The 25,342-nt window shown below is 44.6% G+C and overlaps 1 protein-coding gene across 1 annotated transcript in view; it reads right to left on the reverse strand.

Annotated features, from left to right (window-relative positions):
* Positions 1-25,342, reverse strand: part of Egflam (EGF like, fibronectin type III and laminin G domains) — a 168,204-nt gene that overhangs the window by 77,164 nt on the left and 65,698 nt on the right. The window contains exons 2-5 of the mRNA XM_051150935.1: positions 20,296-20,405; positions 18,526-18,609; positions 7,893-8,010; positions 6,771-6,906 (exon numbers count right to left, since the gene is read on the reverse strand). Of these exons, the coding sequence (XP_051006892.1) occupies positions 6,771-6,906; positions 7,893-8,010; positions 18,526-18,609; positions 20,296-20,405 (448 nt within the window). The remainder of the gene's footprint in view (positions 1-6,770; positions 6,907-7,892; positions 8,011-18,525; positions 18,610-20,295; positions 20,406-25,342) is intronic.

Consider the following 25,342-nt stretch of genomic DNA (forward strand, 5'->3'; position numbering starts at 1 on the left):
AAAAACTTTACTGAAGGTCTTGTGAGAAAAGGAGAAAGAAAAGATAATTAAATTTTTTGATGTTCTGCCTCTAAATAAATATATTGAAAATATTTAATGATTGTTGTTTTAATGGGTTTCTAAATTATTAGCCTAGAATACCTATGTGTCTCACAGAAGTTCAAATGGGAAATGGGCGAAGGAGAAAGAGTGTTTGTGTTTGTGTGTGTGTGTGTGTGTGTGTGTGTGTGTGTGCGTAAGAGGGGTGGGGTTTCTAAGAACAATGTAAGTGGTTAAGAAGAAGAAAAAATAGAGAGTGGTGGGAGGGATTCTCAGAGGGATAAAGAGGGCATAGCTTTACATGGCCAAGTCAAAAACATTAGTAAAGATTTTAGTAGTTTGAACTCAAAAGAAAAAGAGTCATATTTTAAGAATAAAAAAAATTTAAGGAATAAGATATTTGTCTGGGATGTGGACTCTCTGTACTGGCTAGTTTTATGTCAACTTGACATAAGCTAGAGTCATCAGGGACTCAACTGAGCAGGGTCCTCGCCTGAAAAAATATCTCCCTAAGATCAGGCTGGAGGGCATTTCTCAATCAGTGGTTGATGAAAGAAGGCCCAGCCATTTGTGGGTTGTGCCACCCAAGGGCACAGTCCTGGGTTCTATGAGAAAGCACATTGAGCAAGCCATGGGGAGCAAGCCAGTAAGCAGCATTCATCTATGGCCTCTGCACCAGCTCTTGCCTCCAGGTTCCTGCCCTGCTTGACTCATCTGGTCCATGACTACTGGAGGCAAAGCTCTAAAGGTGGGCACTGCTTGGCTTGTATGCACAAAATGTAGAAGAGCATCTTTAGGAAAGTAACAAGACTGTATCCTGTGATGATGGTATAAACACTTCCAGGCTTTCCATATAAGACTAGAATGTCCAGTGGCTTCTTAGAGAGACAATGGATGTTTATTAGAAGGGAAACCTTGTGGTGGCAACTAGGAATGATCAGGAATAACGGTGTACGCCTTGGGAGGGATGGCCCCTGCCTCAATGCCTGGACATAAGCAGAGGAAGGTAGCCTTCACTCATGGAAGGGTGAGTAAAAGTGACTCCTAGGACAGGGTAGGGAACCTCTGGCCTCTGACCTCAATCCATGTTGATTCAGAACAATGTTTTTTCTATGATTCACAGAAAGACATGCACTGGGCACTATGACCCTATGAACATCATTTATATGTGCACATACATGTACATGTACACACACACACACACACAACTGAAATAAGTTTCACAACCCCTGTTTATGCCTTTTGTGACATCCTCTTGTATTTTATTTTTTATTTTATTATATCCTTTTTTTGAACAATGGCAGGTCAGGACCACCTCAAATACCTTCAAGTCCATCATCTTTTGCAGTTAGAAAACCAGTGTCCTGGAAGCTGAGACTATGAAGCTTAAGCACCTTACAGACATTAGCTGGGAAACTGGGCTCAAGGTAGTTATGCTCCACTAGGGCAGACACCATTGGAGCAGAAAGCCACCCTGCAGGGGACGTGGTAACACGGGCAGAGTGGTCTGAAGAGTGGGGGCTGCCTGGCTAGCCTGAGGCAGAGTGGACCAAATGCATGGTTGGTACTGCCAGATATCTGTGGCCTCTTTCAAAGCCATGATGGTTCCCCAATTTAACATTTAACGTTTGCTGAAGGACATCGGATTCTCTGACAGTTTAAAATTTTCTCTCCCTCCCCATTTTATTCTTCGTGGACATCAGCCCAGGTGCCAGTGTCACGTGAAATCTCCGACTGCCTTGAACCCACCATTTCTGTCACAGATTATCACCACTGGATGTAGTTTCTTTCACTTTTCTGTCCTTCTTTCTAGACTGCAGGCACACAAATCATTGGGACTTGCCCTGGTCACCTCTGGGTTCCTTGAGAAGTCTGCATGGTCTTCCAGAAATGCAAATACCAAAAATCACTTTCCTCCTTAAAACTTTCTATGGTTCCCCTCTCCCTTCAGAATAAAGAGTGAACTCTTTTTAATGCCTTTCTTGTCTGACCTGTGCTTACTCTTCCCTCGCCATGCATAGCTCCAGGCTTTCTAAGCAATTGCAGGAACATTTTCTTCTTGCCTCCAAGCCATTGCTTAAGTGGCTTCCTCTAGCCTAAGCCTTCCCTATTGCTTCCTCCTGCCTCCTCTGTGGTTATCTCTGCTGTGCCCTTCCTCTGCTAATGTAAGAAGCCTGCCCAGACGCCTTCCAAACTGGGTCACCCACAAATATGTGCAACTTTGATGTGTCAATTAAAACTTTCAAGATTAAAAATAAGTTCAGATGCCGAGCACGCATCCCCCAAAGACCGTGTCCCCACACATGCTGCGCCACTTGCCACTCGGGACTATGTTCAGCCATATCCCTCATGACACTGTCCAAAAGCTTGGGGCACAGCTTAGTTGCCTCTAAATCCCTTAGCCATGATTGGCACATATTTGTTAATAACATGGGCTTGTATAAATAAATGTTCATAGTAGGCTCTTTTAATAGGATATTTAAGAAAATTTAAATTTGTTAGGAATAAGAGGATATCCTAAGCCAGTGGTCCAAAAAATTCAGCCATTAACCTTTATGGAAACACAGTCCCTGGGGGTCTTAAAGTTCACAGCTGCTTTCCCGTGACAGTGGCATAGCAGATTATTTGAGACAGACCTCATATTGGCGATAGAGCAAAACTGCCATCTGGTCCTTCAAGAAAGGGCCTGTCAACTTCTGACCTAAAATTATAGTCTTTAACCTTCGTATGCCACAGTGACTGTCTGACAAAGGCCCTTTCCTAGAATGGTTTTATGTGGGTAACTTTTTTTTTTGGTTTTTAGAGACAGGGTTTCTCTGTGTAGCCTTGACCATCCTGGACTCACTTTGTAGACCAGGCTGGCCTCGAAATCACAGTGATCCGACTGCCTCTGTCTCCCAAGTACTGGGATTAAAGGCGTGCGCCACCACGACCGGCTTTATGTGGGTAACTTTAAACATAAGATCACAATCACTATGTTGGCAGCAATAACCGAAGTAATAAGTTTGGTATTTTAATTTTAACTGCTTTATTAAAATAAGAGAAACTAAGAACCAATTTCAGTCAAGGTAATAATTTTAGTTTAGTGATAAACTTGGCTGCTATTTTGAGATATGTGCAACAATTGTAATGGGATAAGAAAAGATGAATTCAACAGTGACAAAAGCCCCAGGAACTGCTTTGCCACTGTAGTTTGGAGTCACCATTGATTTATGAACGCAGTGCTTAGTTTCATTTGCCAAATAGGAAGAATATAGTTTTCTTCCAACCAAATATAGAGATCCCTTAAATTCTGTGGAGCCCTTTGGGGGACCTAAAGACTGCAAAAATAAGCACCCGGCTCTAAGAAAAGAGACACAAATCCATAGATAAGCCAGGGCCAATGAGACAGGAGTGAGAGAAAACCCCGTGTACTCAATGGAGCTTTCACTGTCTGCTTAACAGTCTAGTTTTACGCAAATCTCACTCCCCATATAAATGAACTGTGGTGTGAAGTCCGAAACATTAAGTCATTACATTAAAAAGGAAATCTATTTGACCTTCAGCTCCCTCAGCCTCTCAATTTACATACTGGTCTAAACTAATCAAATGACAAACAGATGGGTAGAATATCGAGCAATGATAATCTTGAATGGCAGTTTGCAAGAGGAGTGCAGGCCTTTTCATTTGCAGTTTACAAATAGCTCCCAAAGCTGCTGCATGGGGATTCTATCTCTATCAGCTCCCAGCGCTCTGAGCAGGAGTTTTACTAGGAGCCATCACAGAATGAAGAACTGAAATTTGAAAGGATCTGCCTGTAACACCTGGGGTCTTAGTTTTGCGAAAACGGTTAGTGTTTTCATCTACTTGAGGCCTTAATGCTTAGCAGAACTCCTAGGACCCTGTGCCAGTCTGCAAGGTGCTTCTGACATTTTCATCTTTGAAGGTAAAATAATAATAATTAAAAAAAAGAATTCTTGCTTTCACAAGGCATCATTTGTTAACTGGGCGTCTCGGCTGACGTCTACGCCAGCCGGTCTTTTGATTGCTCCTTTTGGCAAGGAGCCGATTATATCAGAGCATCCCGACGTCCTAAATAATTTCTCCATGAAACAGGGTGGGGAGACATTTTTCATTGTTTTCCATTCTTTCTAAATTGATTGTATTGGCGTAGTCCTTTGGGGCTGAGCATGGAGTTCAGAAGCAAGCCAGAGGCCCTCCTGCACCAGAACTATAAAGTAACAGAGGAAAAAGCGATCCTTAAATGTTTTCAGTACCAACATCTGAGGGCTGGGAAAACCAACCCAGGCTAGAATTCCTCTTAAATATTGCAGCCGTTCATCCGGTTATTGCTATAAATTCTAGTAATGAGTGAAGTTCTGAGAGGAAAGCTGGTGGCTCACTACTTTATGAAGAAGACTAAATCTCGGTTTTTGACTCCAGGTGGCATGAAGTTTCAGTCAGAGCCTGTAAATGAGTCACAAATACTGAGATTGTCTGAATCTCAGTATCTGAAGCATCACCATAGGCTGAACTGGTAGCCTTTCATTTTTGCAGTGTGTGTGTGTGCGTGCGTGCGTGTGTGTGTGTGCATGCGTGTGTGTGTGTGTGTGTGTGTGTGTGTGTGTGCGTGCGTGCGTGCGTGCGTGTGTGTGTGTGTGTGTGTGTGTGTGTGTGTGTGCGCGCGCATACTTCCATGACAGCTCACATGTGGAGGTCAGACAATAAATTACTGGATTTGGTTCTCCCCTTCCACCATTTGGGGTCTGGAATCAAGCTCAGGCCATGAGGGTTTGCAGCAAGCTCCTTTACTTGCTGAGCCAGCTCACAGGCTCCTGCTACCCACTGTGTGCTGAGAAATCAGTGGCAGTAAATGTCTTCCAGTGGTGGCTTGACAGTGACCACGGACCAAAAGGGGCTGCAGTTGGTGAGGCAGGATGTTGGCTACTGTAGTAGCATCTGGTACAGTGGCAAAGGATTTCTTTAGCTACGTTTCTCTAATGCATTTTACACTATCTCCTTGTAAACAAATGGCTGCTAACATAATTGTTTTTAAGTGGCTCAGAGTTAGGGACCTACCGTAAAAAGGCCTCCATGGACCCTCCTTTCTAAGTGATAAGAGACATCTTTTGTCTTTTCCTCCTGTGGTTTGAATGTCACCATAGCATCCCTCCTGATCCTTTCTTTTCCCCTTGCACATTCCTTCCTCCCTTCTTCCTTCTCCCCCTTCAATCTGTCTTTCCTCTGTCCCCCTCTTCCTTCATTTAAAAAAAATTCCTTCCTCTTCTCTTCCACCCCCTCCTCCCCTGCCATTTGCAAGAGTGGTTTTCCAGTTTCCCTTTGAGGGGCTACCCATCTTGAAGACTGGGCCTACACACTCCAGGCCTGAAACTCCCACCTATGGCTGCTTTCAGAGCTTATGGTATGACCAGTGCTTGGTTAACTTCATAAATTCTCTCTACCCTGACCATTGTGATCAGCTTGGAAAACGAAAAAGACCTAGACTTGCCTAATCAGAATGCACATTGAAATTCGGCCAGGTCTCAGGAGAAATCCATACCCTTGTCAAAGGAGGGAGCTAAGCTTGAAGACCACAAAACCTAAGGGTGTGGGGAAGTCGGCTGGAAAACGAATCAATAAAGCAGAAAGATGGATGGACAGACTGCTAAAGGCGCCATGGATCTAGGGCTCCCTGAATTCGGACTTGCCAGGAGACTTTATGGTCACAGAAGCTGATATGTTATTGCCTCAATCTTCTTTCAAGTTCCTGCTACTTGGAATTCAGCAGGCCCTGCCTGCAAACGAGCTCGGAAGACACAGATGTCTGCTTCCCACAGTCCAGGAATAAACTGGGAGGTCAGGACAGAAAAAAACAAAACAAAAACAAAACAGAAAAAAACCACCCAAACTCATCAGATCTTGACACGACCCTTTGCCCCAGCTGCAGAAAGCCTGAGGAGTGAGGCTCTGCCGAGTCTCTTTGAATCCACAACATGGAGGCCTCAGAGGAGCTCCTCATCTTTAATGCAGGCCAGACTGACCCAAGTTGTGCACTTTCCACCCAGAATCAAATGAAGACCCAAACTCAGGCCGAAGACCTTGTATTGGGAATTCGGTTTGTTCGCCATTTCTTCTTCTTCTTCTTCTTCTTCTTCTTCTTCTTCTTCTCTTCTTCTTCTTCTTCTTCTTCTTCTTCTTCTTCTTCTTTAAATAAAATTGCACAGCAGCATTGACAGTCATGAGTTCCACATGAATTTCTATGGTCTGTCAAACTGAATAATGACTACTTAAAATGTAATAGGAGGGAAGGAAGTTGAACTCAAACTTAGAAACTTGCCCTAAGGTAGTATGGATCTGGAGGTCACAGTGCTTGCTGTTTGTATGTAAGGAGTTCTTCCCTTTCCTTTTGAGAAAGCCCATCAAATATTTACTTCTAATACAATACTTTAAAGTCAGAAGAACAGGTTTCAACCCTGAAATGCAGGCCAACTTGATAGTAAAGGCACATAAAGGATTTTCAGAGCTCAGAACAGTATTTGGCTCAGACAGTAGGGAGAGGGGACACTGTCATCGATGACCACTCTTCCAAGACGAATATTCAGGAATAAATGTTGGCCTGATTCCAAACACCATCCTCCAAGGCTCTGTACTACTGTAACCACACACATGGCTGAGGTCCAGTGACGATTTGGCCCTTTCTTACATCATCCGGGGAGGAGTCGCTGTGGTCTGTGACTTGACCTGTGACTTACCTAATGAATTCCACAGCGTAGGACTGAATTGGGGCACTTCCTTCATCCTTGCCAGGTTTCCAAGCGAGGGCCACTTCAGAATCAGAAACCACAAGGACACGTGGCTGCTGGGGTGCTGCAGGGGGCAGGCAGGAATCTAGGCAGGATGAGACATACAGCTAGACTTGGCTATGGTGAGGTGAGATTGGATACATCCAAAATAGGTGTACATTCTACTACTGAACCATATCTGTTTGGTAGGGCCTCAAAACCCAAGCCAAGCAGCAAAACCAGATAACTTCACCATGTAACTCACACTCATTGAAATCTTGTCTTCCTTCCCGCTCCCAGAACCTCCGGCTGGCAAGCAATTCAGTTGGCTTCACTGGCCATGAGACCTATGATGTGTACCCCTGAGAATCTTCTGCCACACCCCTATCTCCTATCAACCATTCATCTGTTTCCATGTTGTGGTTGGTATCTACTCCCAAGGAAACTGCATACCCATTGTTGCTGCAGCTTATTTTCCTCTCGATACCTCTGTGTGTGTGTTTTGTGTATGTACTGATGACCATATAGATAGCAGTGGTAGGACATGTTGGTGCGTGCCGTCATGTACCATCACCTGGTACATGCTACTGTCTACATGTCCAGATTCACATACTTTCTAGTTTTGTACACACTATTGTTTAGGCCAGGGAAACTTTTCCACCTTTCTAAGAACTTCTTGTAATGCAGGTGGAGACACATCTTTGTCACTTCCTGACAGTGAGCGCAGTGTGAACAGTGGACCTAGCATTGTATTCCAGTGTCCACCTCTGTACCACATGGATGAACATCTGCCGGACCCCCTCCTCCATTTCCCTTGTTAGTCTCATTGTCTCACTGAGTTCTTCTTGCATTCCTATGTGGTAAGTCCTGGCAGCCTGTGGGTACCACATTTGACAATCTGTCTCCATATGCTAAACAGATAATGTCTTGACTGGCCCTGCTGAGCTCTGAGGGCACAGAGGCATGCTTACTGTGGTCACCAGTGGCCTCTTAGAGCCTGATACAGTACCTGGCATGTGCTTTTTGATGAATGAAGGCATGAATAAATGGGAAGCCCCCTCCCATTATTATTTAATCCAAGCCCATTTTTACCTTGAGACAAAGTGGTCACATGCCGAGGGAAGCTGAGCCTTCCTTTGCCCGTCGGGCTGTAAGCTGCTATGCTCACTCGATATTCAGTGCCTGGCTTCAAATCTCCAATCACTTCCTCCTGTTAATAATCAAACAAGAAAGGTGCCAAAAATTAGAAATTCTGCTTGGGCATTCTAGAACAGTGGTTCTCAACCTTCCTAATGCTGTGACCCTTTAATACTGTTCCTCATGCTGTGGTGACCCCGACCATAAAATGATTTTTGTTGCTACGTCATAACAAGAGTGTTGCTACTCTTATGAGTCATAATGTAAATATCTGCTATGTGGCCCCGGTGAAAGTGTTCTTCAACTTCCTGAAGGGATCCCAACCCACACGTTGACAAGTGTTGATCTAAACAGTTTCTGTAAGGTTTACATCTTGAGATCTCTGGGAACTTGCATAGGACAGAGACTGGTTGCTCTATGTGGGTGTGAGCCAGTTATAAAATTGGAAACAAAGCAAAACAGCACACAACGTATCTCATAGGTTCAGAGGATTAATCTTCACTAGAGTCTGCACAGCACCCCAGAGCAAGAGCTTATTCAAATCTCGGTGCTGTCCTCTGGGGGCGGCTGTCATGCATGCTGTCATCTTTCGGGGATACCCCTGGGCTTTCTCTGCATTTGTAAATTGCAAAGTGGAAAACTCATGGCAAACTTGAGGTTTGATTTGGATCAAAGAGTAAGGGATGAAAATTTTGGTTCTCAAATTTTTGTTTGTTTGTTTTCGAGACAGGGTTTCTCTGTGTAGCCTTGAGTCCCTTTGTAAGCCAGGCTGGCCTTGAACTCACATCCATCTGCCTGCCTCTGCTGGGATTAAAGGCATGCGCCACCATGTCCAGCTTGGTTCTCAAATTTTAAATTGATGGAACCACCAAGAAAGCTTCCTTAAGGTAAATGGTGGGCTTGGCTCCCAGAGTGTCTGATTCAGTAGTCCCGAGTGAGAAATGGCCTAAGAATTTGCTGCATTTCTGACAAGATCCCAGATGATGCTGATGCTGTCTGCTTCCCGCTCCTCGAGAAAGGCTAGAACTGTGATGGATGCATGTGAGAATGTCCCGGCAGAACCACACTGAGCGCAAAGCCCTAGCTGAAGAAGATCTGTCCCTTCAGATTCAGGAAGAGAGGCTTGGCCCCAACAACAGTGCTAAGTGGGAGGTGCAGCTAGTCTGATCAGAGAGAAGCGCTAGTACAGTGCAGGGGAAAGGGCACCAGTTGGAGCCGACCTGCGCTGCCCCTGAATCCTGACTCTTCCATCCTTTCTCGCCTGTGCCCTTCACACCGAACCTCCCAAGTGTCAGCTTCTTCCTCAGTAACGGATTTGCGTATTCATTCTCCTTCCTCCCCACCTTCATTCCACTGGAATCTGCTTATGTCATTTTATCCCAATAGCCACTTGAATCTAAGCCCTTACAACGAAGACAAGGGGCTGATTCTGTCTACAACAAGAACTGACTGCGCTCCACTTTGGACCCTTCACTGCTATGCTTAAGTTACCATCCGAGGTCTCAAATGGGACCCTATCACTTTACACTTTAAACTTCCCTTTGAGCAGCATATGTGTATGTGTCCCCACCCCACACCATTCATCCTTCTAACACCATCCATGCTATCGCCCCTTCTTGCGTTCTACATTCCAGTCATACCTAAGAGCTTGGCAGGGATCACACTGATGCCGTTCCATTCCTTGCCTCTGGGCCTTTGAACCTGCTGCTCCTCTCCATGAAGTGCCCTTCTCCCTACCCGTCTCTCATGACTCAACTGAGACATTACCTCATTTCTCCACCCCGTCCCCGAGTCTGGTTAGATGCCTCTCCTCTACGTTTCTTTGGTGTCCTTGTGGGCCTCAGTCTTAACACTACTCACACTGTTTTGTAATTGTCTGTTTGTCACTTTCTCCCCACCCCGTAGAAGGCAGGATGCGACTTCCTATCCCCCTGGCATCACAGAGACTAGCAGAGTTTTGCCAGACCCCCTGCCAGTGCTCATGTGGGGCTTTTGATGAATCAATAAGTGAACCAAAGTGGGATGAAAGAAAAGAATCGTGAACCAAGACGTCCTCAGAGAAGCAGATTACCTCACCAAGAGAAGAGCTCAACCTACTGACCCCTCCATCTTGATCAATAGTACCTTCCAAGGCTTGAATGCGGCCCCGAAAGTTCTTGTTCACCTTGTAAAATAGACCTAAATCTTTAGTGCAACAGTCCTGGGTGGCTAGATCCCAAGGACAGAGCCCTCAGAATTTGACTAATTGTGCTAGTTACTATGGGAGTAGGCTAGCCGGTTGCTGAAGGGATTGGCTCTTGAAAGTCGAAATGGGAGGCTCAGAAATTCAAGGTCATCCCAGACTGCATAGGTAGTTTGTTTGAGGCAAGCCTGGGCCACAGGTATCCTGTCTCGAAAACAACAAACAAACAAACAAATTAGTGAATGAGTGAATAAATAAATAAAGTATTAAATTTTTATAGAAACAGAAGTGAGTTGCGCCCCCACCATGTACCTTCCACAACAGGGTAACGCAGCAGGAGGCCCTCACCAGATGCTGAACAGATGTGCCCTTGGACACTCAGCATTCAGAAGCACGAGCCAAATACATTTCTCCTTTTTATATATTACCCGTGATGTTCTGTTCTAACAGCCCTGAACAAGCTAAGACAGCACCCGTGCTCAAGGCCCTGTGTCAGCAACTCCACAGACAAGGCTGAGTGACTCTTGTCCTCAGACCTGCCCCCTTCCTCCATTTCTACCCCAGATTCCCTTGGTTCCTTATCTGAGCCGTTGCTATAGCAATCCAGGAGGCATATGTTTCTAGTCTTCTCCTTTGCCTTCTTCTCTCTCCCTCTCTCTCTCTGCCCCCCCTCCCCCTGGCTCTCTGTCCTACACACACTTTCACAAGAGATCTCTACTGAACAGGAGGTCTGTGGCTGTAGTGGCCCCATCTGCTCTCCTTCCTGGAGTCCTGACTCTACCTTCTATCCCAGGTTTAGGTCAAGTTGAGGGGTCCCAGGTCTAGAGGGAGTAGGGGGGCCCAAAGCCTCACTTTTACTCTTCTTTCAACTGACCCTCCAGGCTTGTCCCACAAACCAGAAATACTTTCAAATCAAATGACTGCTCCAAAGGCTTTTGCCGTAGGGTCCTTTTCTCCTGGGAATTCACTGCAGTGTATGAAAATGGTGAGATTTCATAGACTACTGTTGATTTTGTCGGGAGTCGGTACCCAATCTAACTATCATTATTGACCATCTGTGGATTTTGTTCATCCTATGTGGTTGCCTTTGTGCATATGCCCTTATTTAATTCAGTGTTCTCAAGAGGGACAGGAAGAGACAAAGCAAAGATCCAAACCCTGCCCAACATGACTCCTAAACCAGAGTTCGGAATGAATCATATCAGCACTGAGAAGGATTGTGATGTTTACATCAATAATAAATATCAAAGACTAGATTATTATTTAGCTATGATATGAATGTTCATATAGCAGAAATGTGAGTGTACCAAGAATAAAAACCAAGAAAACAATTATATTTGTAGAAGCGGCACATATGCATTAGCAAGCACTCAGACTGCTCGTTAGCCGCGGAAGATCAATGCTTCCCTCACCTGTGGGGGAGACATAGACCAGCTGTTTAGAGATCACCATTTCTCAGGCAGTTATGCTAGCCAGGTGGCCTAACTGTGGGAGGGTCAAGAGTAGGTGAAGTTGGGGCCATGAGGAAAGAAGTGGACTTAGTGATTTACTGTCTTTTCTTCCGCTGGCACTTCTCCTCCCAAATGGAATTTCTCAGAATATTGTGACTTGTGGAAATCTTCAGAATGATTAGTAAGATGCCAGGCAATTCTACAAATCTTTGTACACCTTCCCTTGACAATCTTGTAATGGCCGCTTCAGCCTTTCATGAAACTGAAGAAAATGTTGAATATGTTCTCTAAATAAAAAGGATTTGCTGTGTTCTGTTGCTTTGTCAAAGTCTAAAGTCAAGCCAAGGTGTACTCTGATTCTGTTGGAGATACTTTATGGGGGAAGCCTTCCCTAACCCAGGAGCCTTCCTCCCCTAACCCAGGAGCCTTCCCTCCCTAACCCAGGAGCCTTCCCTCCCTAACCCAGGAGCCTCCCCTCCCTAACCCAGGAGCCTTCCCTCCCTAACCCAGGAGCCTCCCCTCCCTAACCCAGGAGCCTTCCTCCCCTAACCCAGGAGCCTTCCTCCTACCAGCTTCCTCCCTAACCCAGGAGCCTTCCCTCCCTAACCCAGGAGCCTTCCCTCCCTAACCCAGGAGCCTTCCCTCCCTAACCCAGGAGCCTCCCCTCCCTAACCCAGGAGCCTTCCCTCCCTAACCCAGGAGCCTCCCCTCCCTAACCCAGGAGCCTCCCCTCCCTAACCCAGGAGCCTTTCCTCCCTAACCCAGGAGACTTCCCTCCCTAACCCAGGAGCCTTCCCTCCCTAACCCAGGAGCCTTCCCTCCCTAACCCAGGAGCCTCCCTCCCTAAACCCAGGAGCCTTCCCTCCTAACCAGGAGCCTTCCTTCCCTAACCCAGGAGCCTCCCCTCCCTAACCCAGGAGCCTTCCTCCCCTAACCCAGGAGCCTCCCCTCCCTAACCCAGGAGCCTTCCCTCCCCTAACCCAGGAGCCTTCCTCTCCTAACCCAGGAGCCTTCCCTCCCTAACCCAGGAGCCTCCCCTCCCTAACCCAGGAGCCTTCCCTCCCTAACCCAGGAGCCTTCCTCCCCTAACCCAGGAGCCTCCCCTCTCCTAACCCAGGAGCCTTCCCTCCCTAACCCAGGAGCCTCCCCTAACCCAGGAGCCTTCCCTCCCTAACCCAGGAGCCTTCCCTCCCTAACCTAGGAGCCTTCCTCTCCTAACCCAGGAGCCTTCCCTCCCTAACCCGCCCTCTACCTCCTTGCTGCGGTCAGGGTTTGGCAATACTGAGCACTGCCAGATAACCCTGCTTTCAGTTTGTCTGTTCTTTTCTGAAATGCAAAACCATTTCCTAAAGTTGGACCCTTCGTCTCCACAACACAAGGAACCTCTGCCAATGGACCAGTGTCCACTGACTCATATTTGTAGGAGAGTTTGAAGGGCAAGCCTGAGCTCAGAGAGAAAGTTCAAAAAACTGAACAGAGATAGCCCTTCCGCAGTATTCTCACCATCCTCACTGGCTGCCAGGGTACCACACTTACATCTCATGACTGCTTTAGCCAAATGCTTTTATGTAGTGTTTTGGAATTTATAAGGTCTTGGGCCACCGGTGCCTCTTTCAATTCATACAATAGTTCTGAGAGGTCAACACTATTATTCCCACTTTATAGATGCTGAAACCTAATCAAAACAGCATGCAGCTACCCAAAGCAGCAGAGAGTCTGGCTCCTGTTATAAAATATTCTGTAATTTAGTCTTCCCCACGCCCTGGCTGCCAGACATAGCACATCCATAGCTAAAGGCAGTCTCTGGTTATCCAAAGTTCACTTGCCTTTCTGTATTTGCTGCCCTAGTCCTCCCTCCATTCACAACATGATCTGTTCATATCCATTCACTCCTTGCTCATAACATAATCCCTGCTCTTCAGCTGGACCACAGCAGGAGATGTCCAGTCTCCCCTCCTTTGCCATGGTCACAAGAAAGGAAATTGGCCCAATAGGACAAAGGTGAAAACGCAGAGGCTAATTTCTGAGCTATCTCTTGAAAAGAAGGGGCGCGTGCTCCTTTTCCTCCTTCTCTCATTCATTACCTATAGCACGGTTGTCGGCTGCCTTAAAGCATCTGGGGAAGGACTCAAGAAGGGTTGGCACAACAGTGAAGTGGAAGGCCGGAGAGACAGAACTCATCAGTGATGGCTGCACTAGGGCCCAAGGGATCCAATGCCTGATAGCCTACACACACACACACACACACACACACACACACACACACACACACACACGTACATATGCACGCATGCACACATACATACGCACACATACATGCACGCACGCACATACACACATGCACACACACATATATACACGCACACACTTGTGCATGTGCACACATATGCACAATCTTAAAAAAGAGAGAAGAACACTGGAATGGAAGGGAGCCTGAGGCTGACAATCCTCACTGTGTGAGTCTCTCCTGAGTACTATAAGAGAGTATATAACCTTAATGTCTGCCCACTAAGAAACTCAGACGTATTTCTGCATGGCCTCCATCTCCAGTCAGGAATCAGGGCTAGTCTACCCATGTTCTGCCAAAGAGATTCTGATGAGCTCAGAAACCTTGCCAAAGGTCACCTTTGCTCAGGTGATGATAGGGTGGAAACTATAAACAAATCTTCTGATTCCTAAGTTCCGCCCCCCCCCCTCTCTCTCTCTCTCTCTCTCTCTCTCTCTCTCTCTCTCTCTCTCTCTCTAGATATGACCTATCTAAACAGAACGGAATCAATGTTCTGGCTCAGGAAGTCCAGTAGAGTCCAAAGAACTGCCTGGAGCCTTTAGGTAAGCAACACACTACTAAGATAGCTGAAGAAACCAGAACTTTCTGTTTCTGTTTTATCTCTTCTTCTAAGATTCTGTGGGATTTTATAATGTACATAATATAGTAGTATAGTGCTACATGTATAATTTATAGATACATAAATAGACATATATTGGTGTGTGCTCAAACACTTAACTGATGATAAGTGACCAAAATGCAAAAGTCACCAGTCTTTCCATTATTTTCTATTTCTAATTCTCAAAAGTATTATCAAGCTTTCTTAGCCTGACTTCATTATTGTGTTTTCCTGAGTGGAGCTGCAAGTCATCTTTCTAAGACAAAAGATAAAGTGGGTGCAAAAAGCTAACCATGTGAGAAGCTTCTAGAAGGAAGACTACTAAATAATCTCTAAGAATTGCACATTGCCAGCCAGGCTATTTTTGCTTTGTTTCCCCTTTCTATGAATCATTTAAATCAGACTATCCATTTGTCAACCTAGTGCCCTACTTGCTACTCAATCTGGAAAATAAAATCAAGTTTTATTTTTGGTGATGGGGCCTTTGTATACTATAAGGACTTTCTGAGGCAGTAAAACTAAGGATAAAAGAGGTTGGATGGGAGGTGGACCCCTATTATGCTCTTCACCAGTTTAAGTATTTTCTTTCTCAGTCAGCTTCCTATAATCTTAGAACAGAGTTCAAATGACTTCAACCCTTTATCCTTTCTTTGCTATGTGAGATAAAACATCAGGCATACAAATGCTAATGCTCCTTCCTAAATGATTCAAATCCTACTTGCGAACCCTAGGATTAGTTAATCTGCAGTGGGCCTTACACAGGACAAGGGGACGCAGAAAACTTAACATTTCAGTGAAGAGGAAGGGCCTCCCTTCTCCTGACCCTGGGCTGGGGTTTGGGTTCAACTTCCAGAAGATATACAAATATTGACCAGGAGATCGCTGAAGAGAGAGAGAGAAAGAGAAACAGAAGAGATCTGAAGAAGAGGAGAAAAGTTGCAAGGCTAAACTCAGTCCACAGAGCTCCCGCCTTGCCCATAAGTACGGCAGAGGCAAATAGACTTTTTCCTTTGCGGTGTAAATTACATTATCTGCTTCCTAGATCTTATTCTGGGTGGGTGTGCTGAGAGTGCTACAACCATTGCCTCATTTAATTCTCATAACGGCCATATGCTATAGTTTATATGCAAAAGTAAAGAGGTCCTAAACTTCCTCCGCCCGAGGCACACATAACTTCTCAGAACCATCGTATACCACCTCTGGGCCAAAACAAATGCACAACAGTTCTATTTACTAGGTAGTTATAGCCAAACACCTTTTTAATATTAATTCACAGAGATGTTGCTATTTTCCTTGGAGCTTATTATTATTAATTATTATCATTATGTGTTTGTGTGTGCATGATATATATGTGGGGGCATGAATACTATGGTGCATGTATAAAGGGCGGAAGGCAGCTACCTTTGCATGTTTCGGGAAGCAAACTCAGTTTACCAGGTTGGGCATCAGCTTTTTATTTTACCCATCAAGCCTTCTTGCCCACCTCAAAGTTTTACTACAGAGTGCCCTTCTGAGCTTTGTCGAAGACCTCCAAGATACTCTGGCACACAATTTGGGAACCACAGATACTATCTGTGGCCTAGAATCCTTAGCTTGCTGTAGCATAGAAATCCAAACACCCGGAGCACCATTGTGCAAGGCTTCCAATTCTAACCTCTTGGCTTCTTGCATTTCTGCATAGTCACTAATTCCTCTTTAGCCCTGTATCCTGGACAAGTGTGCTCACCCCACCCAAACATACAGGCGCCCAGGCACATGCGCACACATACACATGTTCATTCCTAAGGTTCAAACCATTTCTTCCCATTGAGATGGGATTCTTTTGAATCCAACTTTCTAGAAAGTTCTGTTTTCATTTCCAGCCCCAAGTTGTATCTCTTGATGGTTTGTGTCAATATTTATCTATTCCTGCTAAACCCTGCCTATTAAATCTCAGGTTAACGGCATCTGGTCTTACACTGTTCTCTAATTGTTTTATCAGAGGCAGTGTAGTTTTCTTCCTTTACTTTGTTTTGCTTTATATATGGGAGTTTGAATGGCGAGCCTCTCACATACTGGTCAAGTTCTCTACCACTGAGTTGTTGCCTGAGGGTTTTTTCCTCCTTTACCTTTTCATTTTCTTTCTTTCTCCTTACCTTTTGAGACATGGCCCTAATAAGCAACTTGTGGTGTATCCTTGAACTCACCCTATACCCAGCAGGCCTTAAAGTGACATTCTCCTGCCTCTGCCTCCTGTGCAACCTGGATTACATGCCAGCAGGCTAGACTGAACTTTTCCAAGGCTGAACGCTATCTCCAAACAGCAACTGCATGCTTTCTTGCAGTGACCATACAGAAGCCACTATGCCAGTTGTTACACCAGCAAGATGCTGGAATTCTAGAAATTGACAGGACACCACCCTAAGGCCTGAATGTCACCAACAGAGGGTGTGTAGAGCACAGGCATGACTTCTAACATCTTTGTGACATTTTATGACAGTTTTGTCTGCTCTCACTGCAGTCTGATCATTGCATCTTTTCCACGGGACAAAGCTCGAGCATAGACAAAGTTACGTTGGCCAGCATTCTAACCTGCAAATGGGACGGAAGATCTAGAACTCCAGTGTCATACCTCCAGGTCTTCTACTTTACACCTGCCTTGACTTGGTCTCACAGTGCCACTTGTGTAGCTCTGCTCTCCTGTGCCAGGGACACTCTCAGTTATGAAGCTCTGGGTCAGTACCTTGACTGTGTTTTAGACAGAACAGTATGCCTTGAAACCCTGGTGGGGATACTACTAGCCAAAATACCTACTCTCTCATGAGGTCAGTGGGTTTATAGAAAGTCCCAAGGTTGGGGAGGGGAGCTCCTAAATGAAGTTAATCTAAATGAATACTATCCTCAGACAAGGATTGCATGCTATCTTGCACTGGCCATACAGAAGCCACTACACCAGCTGTTACATAAGCAAGATGCTGAACTACTAGAAATTGACAGGACACCCTAATGCCTGGTCCTAGTCTTCCAACTGAGGGCAGAGAGAACCACAGGCTGGGGTTGAGGGCTTCGGATACTAATGAGGTTAGGGCTGAAGGCTGATGGGGAGATACCAGCAAGCTCAAGCGTCTAGCAAGTCCTCCCAGAACACGAGAGCTTTAGTAAAGATCGGGCAGGTCCGTGCTCAGACCCCCCACCCAAGGTGTGCAAGTGATGCCGGCTCTTCCTAATATATGATTTGGGGGAGTGACTTCACCTCTCTGTTTCAACATTCCTGTCAGTAGAATGAGGTCATAGAAGAGTTGTGAAGATTAAAAGGAAAAACAAACATAAAACAGGAGGGACGGTGCCTGGCCGTGACAGACACTTAATAAGTAATAGTGGCTTATCGAAGATGACAAATAGGTTCCCGGATGTGCTGTGCTCAGCAGGCGCTTATTAAGTGGGAGTGACAGACAGTGCCACCACTGCCATCATGACAGTGTCGTTTGTAGGCATGGGTGTCGTGCTTTATGAGCTACTCTGAAGCTCTAGCCTGCAGATTAAGGGGCAGGATGGGGAGGAGGAGCGGGAAGGAAAGATACCAGAAGAATCCAAAAGCAAAGATTTCCCCCTGAGAGACCCTGACAGGAAACAGGAGAAGTTGACATGTGGTGCCGGGCTGGGAAAATAAAATAAACAACAGACCATGTGAATATACATTTCAAATTACCTCATTTTCTTCTGCATCATGTCTCCAGCTAGTCGGGAACACATAGATGTGTCATGTTTATTTATAAAGTTTTATTAAGATTACAAAAGTGTCATCCTTGAATTTTATGAAGAGAAGACTAGTGGACAGGGAAGGCCTTCATGTGGTTGATTCCACTCTGGGAAAAATGAAATGTGTCTGGGATGGACATTTTCATCAAATGGCTGCCTTTTAAAAGAGGTGGATAGCATGTCACCAAAGCGGTGCACAGGGAAAACACTTGAGAATGCTAACACAGACTCTTGTTATCATTACATACATGGAAGCACACGTAGCAAGCCAGAAATCTATTTGTGTTCCCCAGAGGTCCCAAACGCCCTGGGGCCTACATGGAAGTACTCACAGTGATTTGGGTGTCCTGGCCAACAGGTACATTATGTGACTGCTCCCGGATGGACTTATCTGAACCAACCTCAGAGTAAAACACCTTGAAAAGAAGAAGAGACCCCGGTGAGAATAGAGGCAACATTCCCCAAAATCAAAGAGTCAAAAACACTCAGGAAGGCTGTGGCTACTGACCTAGGTCCTCGTGAATAAAGTGGAGTGCCTAGTAGAGCCATAAGCCTGCACAGGCTTGGAGAAAGACCCCTATAATGAGGAAGAATGGGTACCTCTGGCCTTAGCTCCTTCCATGCCCCCAAAATATAACCTTGGGGCACTGATTTTCCATGTCTGTAGATGTGTCACTGTGCTGGCTCATTTTATGTCAACTTGACACAAGATATAGTCATTTTTGAAAGGGGAAAGTCAATTGAGAAAAATATTCCTGTAAGACTGATCCCTGGGCAAGCCCATGGCGAATTTTCTTGTTTCATAATTGATGTGGTGAGCCCGGTTCACTGTGGGTAGTGAGTGTGGGTGCTGGAAGAAAGCAGGCTGAGCAATCCAGTAAGCCTCTATTTCACTTTCCATCTCCAGGTTCCCACCCTGACTTCCATGACTTCCCTCAGTGATGGAGTGTGACCTGAGAGTTGTAAGGTGAAATAAACCCTTTCCTCCCCAAGTTGGTCATGGTGTAATATTACAGCGCCAGAAACCCTCACTAAGACAGTCATCTCAAAAGAGATTTCTACTTTAAGAAGACCAAAGGGTGTGGACTATGAAAAAGAGCTTCTGCTCTTCAGTAAAATAAAGACAGTACGGAATGGTGGGACACAAATGAAGGAAGCAGCTTTCTCCCCATCCCAGATGAGATGCTCAACCCGAGGGGCGAAGCACTCTGAGGGGCGGGGCACTCTGAGGGGCGGAGCACTGTGGTTTTGCTATGACCACCTCTCCCAGTATCACAGAGACTTCAGAAGTCTGAAATTCCCTGACTTCTAAAGTTAACACATTTCCAAAAACACTATTCAAAGAAAACTGTTTTGACGAACTGCAGTAGTTCAACCTAGTTTGTAGTCTCTGGTGGGGAGGGCGCAGTCCCTAACAAGTCCTCTGCTTCACCTGTGAGGTCTTGTCAGTGGCTCCCTGTGATTTTCTCTGCTTCTGCGTTATTATCTGAATTTGATGATATGCAGCTGGTAGCAGAAACCACGCACTCTACCTGCTCTGTGCTCCCTTAGCTACACAGCAAAAAGGCTGGATAGATCCTAATGGTGGTACTACCAGCTCGCCAGAGGAGAATTGACACAGTTATTGACACATGAGGGTTGATGTGAGGGATCAAAACCAGGCAGGTACCTACAATACAAAAATCAAACTCTGAATTGCTTCAAAATCTGAAACAGTTTGAGTGCTGATACCACACCAAAACATAAAAAAGTAAAATTGCAAACTTGATCTCACATGATGAGTGAAAACCTAGATACACTGAAATTATATAGAATGGTCTCCTATTATATGTATGCATAAGGTACATATGAACCATTATTAGATTTCAGGTTTAGCTTAGGATCCTAGTCCCAAGATATCTAATTATGTATTAGGCAGGTACTTTGAAATCTGAAGGAAAAAATAATCCCTAATCCAAAACATTTCTGATCCCCAGCAGATAAGAGTTACTAAACCTGTATAGGAGGCAAACACAGAGAAAAATGGGCACACAGAAAGACAGACAGATGACACAGACACACACACACACACACACACACACACTGCACGCCTCTGTACTCACTGTGTACCCAATGATGGGGATACCAGAAAGCTTCGGTGTTTTCCACTGGATGCTGAAAGCTGTACAGTTCAAGGCTCCCAGCTTGATGTCAAGAGGAGGCCCCACCTTGCCTGCTCCAGACAAAAAAGATTGCATTAGATGTGCCATATATCCCATCGTAAGTATCGCTCATGCCAAGATTTGAGCATGTCCTTATAGACAAAGATTGCAGATAAGAACGATGCAGCGCCTGCTGATCCACCACAGCAGTCTCAGAAACCCCACTAGAACTGCTCACTCCCACTGCGAGAGAAAGTGGCCCAACTAATGCCTTCGATTCATTCTGCAACCTGTGGTCATGCAACAAGGTGAGACTTACAGTTCTCAGTGGAACAGACCAAACTCAATGGCTTTCCCATAAGAATTTGAAAAAGGTTTAATAAGACAACCTGTTCTTAATCTACTTATAACATATCTGTTGTGTAAGCATGTTACATAGATATATCTGCTCATATAGCTAATACACTCTTATGGGTGGTTTTGAAAATATGGTCTGAAAGCCGGGCGTGGTGGCGCACGCCTTTAATCCCAGCACTCGGGAGGCAGAGGTTGTGAGTTCGAGGCCAGCCTGGTCTACAAAGTGAGTCCGGAACAGCCCAGGCTGCACAGAGAAACTGTGTTTCAAAAACAAAACAAAACAAAAACAAAAACAGAAAGAAAGAAAGAAAGAAAGAAAGGAAGGAAGGAAGGAAGGAAGAAAAAGAAAATATGGTCTGTGGTTGATTCATTTTAATTATCGGCTTGACACAATTTAGACTCGCCTGGGAAGGGAGCCTCGATGAAGGATTGTCTAGACCAGGCTGGCCTGTGGACATGTCTATTGGTAATTATCTTAATGATGTTGACTAAAGCCAGAGGACCCATTCTCTGTGGGCAGCACCTTCCCCTGAGTTTGAATCCTGAACTGTGTGAGAGTAGAGGAAGAGGTGGCTGGAGAGACGGCTACATAGTTAGGAGAGCGTGCAGCTCTGCCAGAGGACCTGGGCTCAGGGATTAGCACCGAACTAGCAGCTCACAATCGCCTGTGACTCTGGTTGGAGGGGATCCAACACTCCTTTCTGGCCTTGAGGAATATTGTATGGATGTGGTACACATACATAACTGAAGGCAAGCACTCATTCACACATAGATAAATAAACAAATAAGTACAGGAAGTTAAAGAGTGGACACAGGACAGCGAGCAGACACACGCTTGCATTCACAGCTCGCGGCTTGCTGACTGCCAGGCAATATGACGAGCAGATGCCTTGACTCACCTGTGTTACTGGGCTGTAACCTGGACCTATAACCTTTCTACTCTGAATTGCATTTATCGGGGTGTTTCAACACAACAGTGGGAAAAGAAACTAGGACACTATTTTTTTTAAGCAATTTTATGACCATTAATAATATATCTTATACTTCTAAAATGACATATGAAAGTTGTCAAAATTTAGAACACACACAGGCCCACAATTTTATCATTCAGAAGTGAGCCCTGTTAGCATTTTAGTAGACTTTCTTTTGGCCTACGAAACAGTGAAAACACTGTTCTGTATATGCATGATCCATATAGTTTTAGTTATATATCATTTTATTTATTATTTAGTGATTATGTGTATATGTATGCATGTTCATAATTTTCTGGTTTATTTTACTTAACTTACTGTCATTAAAATAATTATTTTTAATGACTGTAAATACTTCCACAGCACACTAAGCATAATAAACAGTATTTGTCATGCCACTATTGTTAGACACTTTTATTTTCCATAATTTACCATTTTAAATAACATTCCATGAAGACAAAAAGCAGTTCTATCTTGTCCAGCATACAGAATAGGAAATAATCAGAGCTCAGCAAACATTCCTTGAGTTAATGAATGCTCTAAAATTTGATTTTCCTTGCTAGCTATGGTGGTGTATGCCTTAATCCCAGCACTTAGGAGAGAAAGACAAATGGACGTCTGTGAGTTCAAGGCTACCCTGGTTTACAAAGCCATCTCCAGGTTAGTCAAGGCTAAATAGTGAGAGCCTATCTTGATTGTTTTTAAAAAATTTCATCTTCCTGCTGTGTCCAGATGTGCTTTTCTTTTAACAATGGCACATAATTGTGCAACTTGTTACAGTATTTGCAACTTACAGAAATTTAATGCATCTGTGTAAATGGGCCAATTTCTTACTTCTAAGGCTGTTTGCCAATGTTCTCATCTCCCACTCATGAGTAAAATGTTTTTGTTACTTGAGTTATATTAATGGTCAGAAGGGCCAAGGAAATTGTTCAGTTAACCCTGTGTATAATACTGTTAACTTGAATAAATTAATAAAAAATTAAAATAAATAAATAAAAATATCTTCAGGCATTTCTCACCTTGTTATTCTTATTCTTTCCTGAGTAATTAAATAATTAACTGTTTCATCAATGTTTTGAAGAACAGAACGTGAAGTTGCATTTATTGGGGTGTTTTAACACAACAGTGGGAAAAGAAACTAGGACACTATCTATTTTTCTTAAGCAATTTTATGACCATTAATATATCTTATACTTCTAAAATGGCATATGAAAGTTGTCAAAATTTAGAACACACACAGGCCCACAATTTTATCACTCAGAAATGAGCAGGAGACAGCCCCTTCTTCTCATTTATACGTACATCCAGGAACTTAGTCCCCAATGGTCTGTCTGCCTCTACCTGGTTCATGGCCCTAAGTTCCATCTTGAAGTACAAATTTGGGCCATGTGCCTACCTGGGCAACGTGGTAGCAGAAAAAAATGTTATTCCTTCCTGGCTTCCAAACTCAGGAATGCCAGACTGAAGGGAGGCCTGGGATTTAGATCTTATACCAAGTCCGTGCACGAAACAGAGGGCATTCAAAAGTTCATAGGAAGAAGGTCAGGGGTCACACAGCCTATAATTCCCCCAGAGATTGCATTTGTATATTAACCATGAGCCTCGTCGATAAGACTGTTTAGACATTTTCACTAAAGAAAATGCTGAAAAGAACTTCCACGTGAGCTCCCTCATGTGCATGAGAAACTCTTTCTAGGGTGGATATCTTTCACAACCACAGTACACCTGCATTCTAATTAGTGGGGCTTACTGACATGGCTGTCCTCAAAGACTCAATGAAAAAAACCTTAAACATACACTTATTTAATTTGAGTAATTTCTTGGAATTCTTGTACGTAGGCCAATTTCTCAGTGTTGACACTGTTGCCATTGTGAGTTATGGTAGAGCTGTCCTACAGCGTGGACGGATTTTTAGCAACACCGTTACTGCCTCCCCAGTAAACAGTAGCAGTGCTCCCTGGTAAAGAACAGGAACATCTTAGCCAGACCTAATAAATCTAGGCAAAAGACTGACACCTTTGAAAACTTGCTAAGAGCTACCAACTTAAAAGAAGCAATACTTTTAAAGACTCATGAGAACCAAACTTGTGTATGAGAAATGAACTAATTTATAAGCTTATGATGATGCGTGGCATGCTCCAAATAAGCAGGGTGGGGCTTTCCGGGAGTAAATGTTAGCACTTCAGAATTTCTACTCTGCAAAACATCTGGTAAGAGAGTAAAGGACCAGCCACTGACTACGAGAGAATATTTGTATGCCATACATCTGACCAAGGACTACTAGTCAATATATAAGTTTGACATGCAAAATGTGTCCCCCCGCCCAATTTATCTGTTGACCATAAACCCCAGGCGGTGATTAGATGAGTTGGTGCCTGTGATGGTTTCAGTTTGAAATGCCCCCCAGAGTCTCATGTGCTTCAACATTTGGGCCTGAGCTAGTGGTCCAGCTCTGGAGGTGATAAGGCCTTTGGGACAAGGTGCCCAACTACAAGATGTAGGATACTAGGGAAGCTCTAAAAGACGCATCTCCATCTAGTGCCACCCTAAGCCCCCTGCTTCCCAGTTCTCGAAGATGAGACCAGTTCTTATGGTTTTAAACTCCCCATGCCTTATATGATGCCCTAAATCTTCCAAGAGTGTGGGCAAAAGAAACACTTCCTGTTAAGTCATTCTGTCGTGTATTTTGCCACAGTGAGTGACAAGAAAACCAGTACAGTGCTCTTAGAAAAAAGACTTAAGTACTCCTCCCCCCTTCCGCCATGTGAGAGCCCAGCAAGACGACCCAGGGAGTACCTTTCCAGACACTGAATCTCCTGGTGACACGATTGTGGACTTTCTACACCCCACACACTAGAAAAGGGCATTAAGGCCTTCCCCCCAGCAGCCTCCATCTGGCAGCTAGACCCCATGGCCCAAACTTCGGTAACTGTGAAAAATAAATTTCTGTTGTTTATAAACCACGCAGCTTACGGTATTTTGCTACAGCAACTGAACAAACTATAAACACAGAACTCTTAGTGCCCACTATGAGAAAATAATGTAGTTTTTTAAACGGGTCATAGATAATCCACGGGAGAAGATCTACAGATAGAAAACACATGCATATGAAAAGATGCTTAACATCACATTATGAAGGAAACGAAGATTAAAGCAGCAATGGGATTTCAGTCTATACCTACCAGAATGACCTAAATCTAGAGCACTGCCAAAGGGCCAGGTGTGGTGGCGCACGCCTTTAATCCCAGCACTCTGGAGGCAGAGGCAGGTGGATCACTGTGAGTTTGAGGCCAGGTTGGTCTACAAAGTGGAGTCCAGGAAAGCCAGGGCTCCACAGAGAAGCCCTGTCTCGAAAACCCAAAACAAAACCAACAAAAACAAACAAACAAAAACAAAACAAAAAAATGGAACACTGCCAAGAACGGGAAGCAATAAGTACCGCTGCCCAGGCAAAGCTTGGTAACATCAGCCAGAAATGCTGGCTACTTTGTAGCCAAGGCAGGAAGACCAGGAGTCAGGACTAGAGAGTGAGTTCTAGGCCAGTCAGAGCAACTTAGTGAGACTTTGTTTCAAAGTAGAAAATTAAAGGGTGCTGAGTCCTTCCCAAAATGTATCTGCTGAACCTTAGCCCAATGTATGGCATCTAGGAGGGGCTTACAGGGTGGAGCGCTATGAAC

Source organism: Acomys russatus, chromosome 9, assembly GCF_903995435.1.
Source record: "Acomys russatus chromosome 9, mAcoRus1.1, whole genome shotgun sequence".
NCBI lineage: Eukaryota > Metazoa > Chordata > Mammalia > Rodentia > Muridae > Acomys > Acomys russatus.